Source organism: Tympanuchus pallidicinctus, unplaced genomic scaffold (genome assembly GCF_026119805.1).
Source record: "Tympanuchus pallidicinctus isolate F22 unplaced genomic scaffold, pur_lepc_1.0 scaffold34, whole genome shotgun sequence".
Lineage (NCBI taxonomy): Eukaryota > Metazoa > Chordata > Aves > Galliformes > Phasianidae > Tympanuchus > Tympanuchus pallidicinctus.
The window spans coordinates 819021-827788 of NW_026294752.1; the positions used below are offsets into that span (position 1 = coordinate 819021).

Sequence of the window (8768 nt, forward strand, 5' to 3'; positions counted from 1 at the left end):
ACTGAGGCTTAAAGCCCAGAGGACAGTAGCAGTTTTCCTTGTGCTTCTGTAGCAGTTAGCCTGTTGGCCACCTGCTGTAATCAGTCATTAAAATGAAACATTAAAAAAAGAAAAAGAAAAGAAAACTATTAAAAAGGAGAAAAAAAAAAAAAAAGAGAAGGAAATCTTTCAGAGCTGAGATACTGCTTACACATAATCAGGGAGAAAAATACATGTAGGTGTAAAAGAAGAAGACAAAAAGAGCTTAGACAGTTCAGCATATAGGTGTTTTCTGTATTAAGTGAAGCTCTTCTTGAAATCCTAATAAACCTTAGTTAAAGTCACCCATAAGGCATGCTAAAGGATCAGGTGTATAAATGGAAAATGCATGCTTTAAGCAAAACTGTTGCTTTTTTTTGTGTCTGTGTGTGTGTGTGCCAAAAAGAGGTTAAAAATAGATAAATTGCTGATGTTCTGCTTCATGAATGAGAACCCTGGTTATTACATCTTATAATTTAACAGGAGCTGTGTACAGCTCGTTCATTTTGTTCTGGTAGAAACTGATAGGTTTCCCAGAGTGTTGTCTGTGCTTGGAATAGACTTGAAACTAGTCAAAGAGTGTAACAGGTAGGTTAGTTACCCTTGGGGGCACTTTCTGCTGAATTTGCACCTTGACAAGCTGAGAGAAGCTTGAATGTAATATGTTATCTTCCTGAGCATACCATCCTCAGATGTCACCAAATACTGTGAAGCGTGACAGCTGGCTGAGATCCAGCAGTGCAGGGCATTAAATGTTAATGGTTTTTATCTATTGCTAAATAGAAGATGGTTTTATTTTTGTATCTGGACGTATAAAATCTTTAAAGTCCTTAGAACCTGGCAGAGTAGGATCCAGGTGCTTGCATCCTGGTGTACATCCACAAGTAGGTTGTGACTTTTGCAGCACTTTCCAGCTGTGCACTTGGTAGTCTTGCAAGGCAACTACTTAATTTTTGTGTGACTGTTTTTCTCAGGTGTGGCTTTGAATGTGCCAGGAATGAGTGTCTTAGTGTATTAGCAGGAAGGCAGAATGTGTGCACGTTGAGCTGGGTTACAGAAATTCAGAGAAAAACACATCCATTTTAATTTTCACCTTTCTTTTCTAAATCATCTAGTTATGGGGCATGCTGCTTCACTTCCCCTTTCAGAAGAACTGACACAGTGACTGCTTGAAATTTAGAGAATAGTTCTGTATTCTGACTTCCTTACTTACCTTCCCCTTCATCAGCACCCTCTTACTTATGTCAAATAAACACCATTTTGTTTTTGTTTTTTAAAAAAGGGGGTACCTTACAAACCTGAGTCTTCCTGCTACTCAGTGATTGACGTGTCCTTCAAGCTCAGCTTTGCTTCCTTGTGCTGATACTGCTAGCTTCTGGGTCATCTACAGCCTGGTCAATTGAGCAGGTGTTAGAATCCAGATGCTGAATTAGAACAGGCCAGAATGTGACTGCAAATGCGTTTTGCAGATGGCCACTTTTTAACAGAGGGATGTGATATGTCAAAGATAGGAAATTTTGTGGGGATTGGAAATCTTACAGCTGCCTAAAGCAGGTGGCCTTAAGCCCCAGCTTAGTTGTATTGTGGAAAATTGAGCTCCAGCTTGATGTATCTCATCTGTCCAAGTGCATGTGCGTGCCCCTTGGAAGTCACTTTCTTTATATTGGATCTTATATTCCATTTCCTATAGATACTCCCCCAAAGGCAGTTTCTCCGTAAAAGCATTCCGTTTCTGTGTTGTCCAAAACCACGCTTTGCCAGTTGTGACAGCCTTGTTAGATTAGTCTTAATTTTGAGTTTCTGAAATATGAAAATTCTGTATAATTCTTAAAAACACCTTTTTTGTCTTCAGCAAAAACAAGCACTGGACAGCAGTTAAACCAGAATGAAGTGGCAATCCTGCTAAACCTCCTACAGTCTAAAACAAGTGTTAGTTTGGCACAGTTTGCCCAAGTGTTGAATATTAAGGTAAACCCAGAGACTCAGCAGCAACTAAATAAAATAAATCTTCCTGCTGGAATTTTGTCAGCAGGTGAAAAACAGTCAGAACAGCAGCAGCCGCCGCCGCCTCCACCGCCACCGCCGGAACAGGAGTCCCTAAAACAGCCGACCGTCACGCAGCCTCCTGTGCCACCTGCTCAGCTGAGTCAGCCCAAAGTGGAAACTGACGCTGCCCAGGCAGCTGTACAGAGTGCATTTGCTGTTCTGCTGTCTCAGTTAATAAAGGCTCAGCAAACAAAACAAAAAGATTTGGTGTTGGAGGAGAAGGAAAACGGATCAGGAAATGAAATGTCGTTACAACTCAGGCAGCCTCCAGAGCCCACCACGCCTGCATCTCTCAGCCGGGACGACATGGAATCTCCAGCGCCCGGTTACCCACATCTGATCAAGTCATTATATACTCCTGCAGGTACTGAAGGCTTTCATTGCTAAGCAACAGGTATCTTGAGCTGTGGAGGCAGCTAGTTTGGGGGTAAAGGGTTAACCTCTGAACGTTACCAGTCTGTGTGAGTACAGGAGAGGTTATTACGTCGATTTGGTTGCTTCCTTTGTTTGCATTGTGACTGTTCAAGTACTAGCTGCTGGGTTTGTGGCTTTTTTGTTGTAGGTTGGTTGGTTTGGGGATTTTTGGTGAGAATGTAAATGCGTGGCTGGACTTTGTGTCTTACTGTAGTAGGTGCCATACCGACAGATTTAAAAAATGGTCCTTCTGACAGGTGTGCAGCACCTGCACTTCTTCTGATGAAACTGGTTGCACTGATTGTTTTTTATGGCAGCTTGAGTTTTCCTTAGTGGTGCTGGTGTTGGAGAGGACTGGCTCATCTATTGAATTCATAGCTCAAATTTACCACTTTTGACTGTGTGTTTAGTTAAAGTCCATTTTTGAGGTGAAGGTTGCTGTTTTTGTTTGTTTGCTTGCTTGCTTTTTTTTTTTTTTAATGCTGAGTAGAGCACTATTATCAATTTCTTAGTGCAGTTTCTGTAGCTGGCTGCCCATAACTTGTCAGTAACACACATGGCTGGATGTTTCCATTGGCTTATAGTGGCTACTTTCTTAGTTGTCTTAATGTTTAGAGCTCTGTTTTTGGTCATCTTGAACTGCTATTTCAGCTATAGTGGTTTATTGAGGTGTGCAGTGTGCAGCTGTTGAAAGAAACGTTCTGAAGTGGCTTAGGAGTGGGTTTTGTGCAGCGGGGTGTTAAGGTTGTTTTTATTTTGCTTTTAACCTTTGCAGTTCTCTGAATCTTCTTTCCATGAAGACCTTTTCTGATATGTGCCATTTGCAGATGTTTCTGGTCACTCTTTGAACTTTCAGGTGTTTATCTGTTGCTTCAGGATTTTTTTGTTAAAGGAATGTGCACCACTTTTCTTTCTTAAACTTTGATTGCTTGGTAATCTTACTATGAGGAGAACCTCGTATCACTTTCTTAAAGCAACCATGCTGTTGCCTACTCCAAAATGACCAGGAGTAAAACTTAACTGAGAAGTTAAAGAGAACTGAGGCAATGAACCTCTCTGATGTTCTAGGAAAGAGCCCTTTCTGTTCCGGTATTGTTACTGCATATTTTCACTCCAAAGCTTTTATTTCTCATCTCATAGGTCAAGAGGACCTGGCTAGGCAGGCCGAGATGAGGGTCCTGAACCGAACGCCGGAACAGGAGCGCCCTCGGATCCTGCCTCCAGACCAGCGTCCCCCGGAGCCCCCAGAGCCCCCTCCTCTCACTGACGAAGACCTTGATTATCGGACAGAAAACCAGCATTTGCCTATAACTAACTCTTCAGGAACAGATCCTCACGCAGGAGTGAAAGCGGCGCTTCTGCAGCTGCTCGCTCAGCATCAAGCTCAGGCAACGACGGAGGAGCCCGTACAGACGAGCGTGGATTACCAGGCGAGAGACTCCTATGTAGCAGGCCCTGACTACAAGGACAGCTTTGCATCGTCTGCCTTCTCCTCTGCTCACTATGGCGGCAGCGATGGCATAGGAAGCGGGTCGTCGGGAGCGCTGGAGCGAAGGAGCTTCCTCGGGAACGCGGATATTCAGCCTTTGGATAACTACAGTACTGCTTCATCTCACTCACAGGGAGGTGCGCCTGCCCCGTCTGCCTTTTCAGAGTCCTTTCCCAGCTCAGTAACTGGCTATGGAGACATTTACCTCAACGCTGGCCCCATGCTCTTCAGCGGAGATAAAGACCATAGGTTTGAATACAGCCACGGCCCAATCTCAGTCCTGGGGAACAGCAGGGACGCTTCTGTGGGGCCGGAGAGTACTCATGCCTTGCCTGCTAAGATGCACAACTATAGCTATGGAAGTAACTTACAGGAGAACCCCGGGGGCATCAGCCACGTGCACGGACAGACCTGGACATCCCCTGCACAAGGACCTGGCTACTCCCAAGGCTACAGGGGGCACATCAGCACGTCTGCAGTGAGAGGGCGAGGCAGAGGATTACCATTTTGAGTATCTGTTTTTCCTCAGGCACATCGTTTTTATCTGGAAAAACTTTGGTTTTTTTTTGTTTTCTAGCTGCAGTTTAAAGCAGCAATTCAACAGACTTGAATAATATTAATTCAACAGCTTTATTTTTATGTGGAAAAGGGTCTTGCATACAGTAGGAAAAATTAAAAATGCTTAAAACTCATGCTGTCTGAAAAAGAGATGAATTGATTGTACATGTTCACAAACTAGTTCTGAATTTTTTTTTTTTTTTTTGTATTTTGGCAGTTTTAAGTGGATGCTAAATTTAGGGACATCAGCTTTTTATGGCACTCTTTCAGATCTTCTGAACTATGCACATTTGTGCTTTTTTTGTAAGTTTGGACCAACTTTTATGTAAAAAAAAAAAAAAAAAAAGAATTTTACAACAATCAAAGCAGGGCACTGATTTATTTGGTATTTTTCTTTTTACAGAACTACCTTTAGTCAAAGGTCACTGTCAGTCATTGCACTGCTTTCAGTGTTATTGTGGAAGGCGTACTTTGTGCTCATTTCAGATAATAAAACACAACCTTTCTCTTGATGCAAAATTTTATAAATATTTGGTCGATGTTAATTTTTTCTTTCCAAAAAAAGAAAAGAAAAAAAAAGAATGGATGTTCTGGTAAAATGTTCTCTCCATCTCCCGGGCTTGTTTATATATGAACTGTTTTACTTGAATGGTAAGTGCCTTAACACGTAAGCTTAAGGTCTGCAAAAGTTGGAAGTACTCTATAAATCAATGCTACAGTAATACTGAAACCTAGGTAGTTAATAAGAAAACCAGATAATAATAGGAAACTCCAATAGGTCATGACTTTGTGTTGTTTACTTCATGTGGACCAGTTATTTAGACATCTAATCCTGTCTTGATCATCATCATTTCCAAATTGAACTTGGTAAGAAACTGCAAAAGCGAGAAGAGTGAAGAGCGCAGTTTTTGCTCAGCTCCTCTTTGGAGTTGTAGTAATTGATTTCCTTCCTCTGCCAAATAAACTATGCTTCTCATGTCCAAGTGGTGAAAAAAATTCTCCTCTTACATGTCAACAGCAGTAATTACTGTGTGTGAAAAGCTGATGCTATCTCCTTATTATGACAGCTGCTGCATTACGGGAAGTAAACAAAGGACAAATGACCAGTATTTAAAGCAGACATTTTACACTAGTTCTAATTCTGTAAACTCTTGATTGTGCCAACTAATCGTCCTTGTATCCACCCAGTATTCTAGAGTCGGAATCTCTCTGAACAACAGATAAAACAACTGTAGTTAAAACTTAATGAACCAAGAGCCACTCCTCAGTAACCATAACATCGAGCGTGTTTTTTTCCTGTGGTGACAAGCGGTCCCTCTCCTGCAGAGAGGAGGTATGGTTATATTTTGCATGTACGTAAAAGAATGTTTTTAAAGCCCATATTGGAAACAATTTCCCAACTGATTCTCCAGTTGACAAATCGGTACCTTATGTAACTGAGTGTTGAATTATTACTTTTTAAAAAGTAAAATTTCTACTTACACTATTTCAAATGTAGTCTTGTCAGTGACTTTTTGGACTTTCAGAATAGAAGCCAAAGTTGTCGATGTTTTGTTTTAATTTCAAAACCTCGGTTCTTGTTGATGGCCAAGTGCCACGTTGCAGGGCATGGAGAAGGTCACTGTGCTGACTGTGTGCATTGAGGATCTGGCAGGTGGGAGATGGAGGTGTCCCTGTAAGTCCGGCAGCTGCCTTCGCCAGGCACAGAAGGGAATCCTGCCCTCTGAAAGCAAAATCAGCCCAGGCAGTCAGGAACAAACGCTCGTGGCCGCGTGCTTTAGGAAAGTCACAGCTCGCCGGAGTGCGAGGCAGGTTGGGTTCCTTGAGTGAGGACCTCAGTAACATTTTTCTGCTGGTTGAATTTTAAAGGCTGAAATCATTATTCTCATTTAGGTACGGACAGCATCAGCTGAGGCTTATTTGTTTACCAATTGATAGAAAAAAAAACAACCCCAAGAGGTTCAGACAGTTGTTTGTTGGTTTGTTTTTTGAGTTAAGCAAGACTTTTACAGCTCTTAGGCCGTTGTTCTCACTAAAAACGTGCAGCCTGGTGTTACTCTGCTGCACTTGCAATGTAAATTGGAAAGAAAAAAAAAAGCAGGCAAGTTCAAATGGAAGGTGGGTTTCAAGGAGGACTAAGTGGTTTGACTTTCAGTACTGCAAGTGAAGGCAGGCGGAGCAGCACCACTGCTGGCTGGCATTGCTCTGCTGCCGCACTGTTGTGCTGAGATGGATTTTGGTCTTCAGATGTAAAAGCGAAGCCGACGCAAGTAGCTGTGGCTGTGATGGATACAAAGGAGGTGGAGTAGACAGCCGGCTTCCGCGTGGATCCAAACCAAAACTTGCACACTGTTGCAGATGCGTGTTTCCCAAATTCAGTGTAAGGATTAGCAGCCTGTGACCGAAGACTGTTAGCTTGGGACAGCGGTGCTGGTGCAGCACAGGGGGACAGTCAGCATGGGATGATGGCTGAGCAAGGAGGCTGCTGCCTTCTCTGCAGCCCGGGGATCTGCCTGGCTCCCCCTGGTCTGGGCCTTGTCTAGGAATTAGCCAGGCCTGAGGGCTGCCCACCTTGGGTTGTGCTGGCCCCACGTGTGATTTATCAACGTTTCTTTTCTGTACCGTATTAAGAGGTGCTCACATCAGTTGAGAATTTGACCCTTCTGAACAAGCTTCACTTAGCAGAGCGAGTCAGTGCTAGTGCAACATTTGGCTTCACGTGGCCGTTGCGTTTCTGCTGCAGTCGCAGGCATTCTGAAAGCCGCGTGATTTTCTGCGGAGCCATGGCTTTGGTTACTTCCCACCTTCCTTTGGGTTTACTTTTTCTGTGCTGCAATTCCAAAGTGTGCTACAGAGACCTGGACACCACATCAAAAAGTAAGTGTTGTGTGTTTGTGTTTCTAAAACATAGCAAAGTACTGTAACCATGGACCATGGAATAGCAAGCGTTGTTATTTATACTGAGCAGTCATTAGCCATACCAAGAGGAGAAACGTGAGCACGGCCGGACTGCTGGATGTGACTTAAGGCACTTAGAGTATTAGAACACTTACAATCAGCCAAAGGAAAAGGAACTGACTTGTGTCGTGGATTGCTAGCTGTGACCTGAAACGGAGCGGTGTTTGGGAAGAGGTGTAAAAATACATGTCTTTAAATGTTAATATAATTCCCTGGGGGGGGGTGGGCGGAAATTAAATGGCAAATTTCTGTATTTTCTTATGTTTCCACAAAACGAGTCTGTGTTGAATTGTCTTCTTGCTGCGGCAGTGTGACAGCAGAGGTGCCGAGTGCTGCAGTGTTGAGCTCTGCGGGGTTTGGAGCTCTGCCCTTCTGCTGGTCCCTGCTGCAGGCAGGTTCTGGTGTGGCGCAGTTGCACTGGGATCTGTTTGGTCTCTGGCAGTGGGAACACAGCTCTCGTCCGCGCGCAGATTGGATCTCAGACCATGAATTCTGTTTCCAAGAGAGGAAATCTCATGTATTCCTTGCATTCTCTTAGTTAATGAAACACACAAGCATTTTACGTTTCTCCAGTCTGTTGTTACAGCGTTTGTACAGGAGGAAATTTGGCTGTTTCCCTTCTTGATGGTTGTGGGATGTTCTTCATACATGAGTGTTAAGAAGATAAAGGATCACAGAAAAGTGATATGAATTCTGTATTTAAAAAATGAAATGACCTTGGGTTAAAGTCGAACTAACTTTTGCTTATCAGGGTGAAGAATACTTTATTGCAGGAGTTATTTCAAGACAACGTAATTTAAAATAATCAAACTGTTATGCTTCAGCTTGCTTACCCTTCGTTATTTTAAGCCATTTGTATATAAATGTATCGTGTGGCTTGTAAATAAAATACATGAAAACTTGAAGTCTCTCATTGTTTTTCCTCTTTGGTTATCGAAGGGAATTTTAAGAGAGCTTTGGATTAATTACTTTCTCAAGATCCATGGGAACGTGATTTTTCAGTACGTGACAGTGTTGTTAGCTCTTCAAACAAACATTTCCTTCTCCGCTGCCTTTTGGAGGAGAACTGCAGGTGCTCAGTGCTGGAGCCGGGCTCCTGGGCAGCGCGTGGTTTGGCAATGGTGCTGCAGGCACGGCTGCATGCTGGGGTGCAATTCAAAGGGTGAGTGGGAGGCTGCTGCAGCTGCAACAATCTCTTACCTGAGTGTTTTGAGGGCATTCTTTGCTGGCCAAGCAGAAACACGGTTGCTGTTCTCCCCCTCTCCAGCTCCATAAAGAGGCTGGT

General features: G+C 43.3%; 1 protein-coding gene across 8 annotated transcripts in view; it reads left to right on the forward strand.

The window, feature by feature from the left end:
- CDK13 (cyclin dependent kinase 13) overlaps window positions 1-8388 on the forward strand; it is a 55145-nt gene extending 46757 nt beyond the window's left edge. For 3 of the 8 annotated variants that reach the window (XM_052698984.1, XM_052698983.1, XM_052698985.1), the window contains exons 13-14: window positions 1871-2428; window positions 3619-8388. In XM_052698984.1, coding sequence (XP_052554944.1) covers window positions 1871-2428; window positions 3619-4478 — 1418 coding nt within the window. In that variant the 3' untranslated portion in view covers window positions 4479-8388. The remainder of the gene's footprint in view (window positions 1-1870; window positions 2429-3618) is intronic. The other 5 variants (XM_052698989.1, XM_052698988.1, XM_052698991.1 and 2 more) reach the window with 2 other exon arrangements.
- The last annotated feature ends 380 nt before the right edge of the window (window positions 8389-8768 follow it).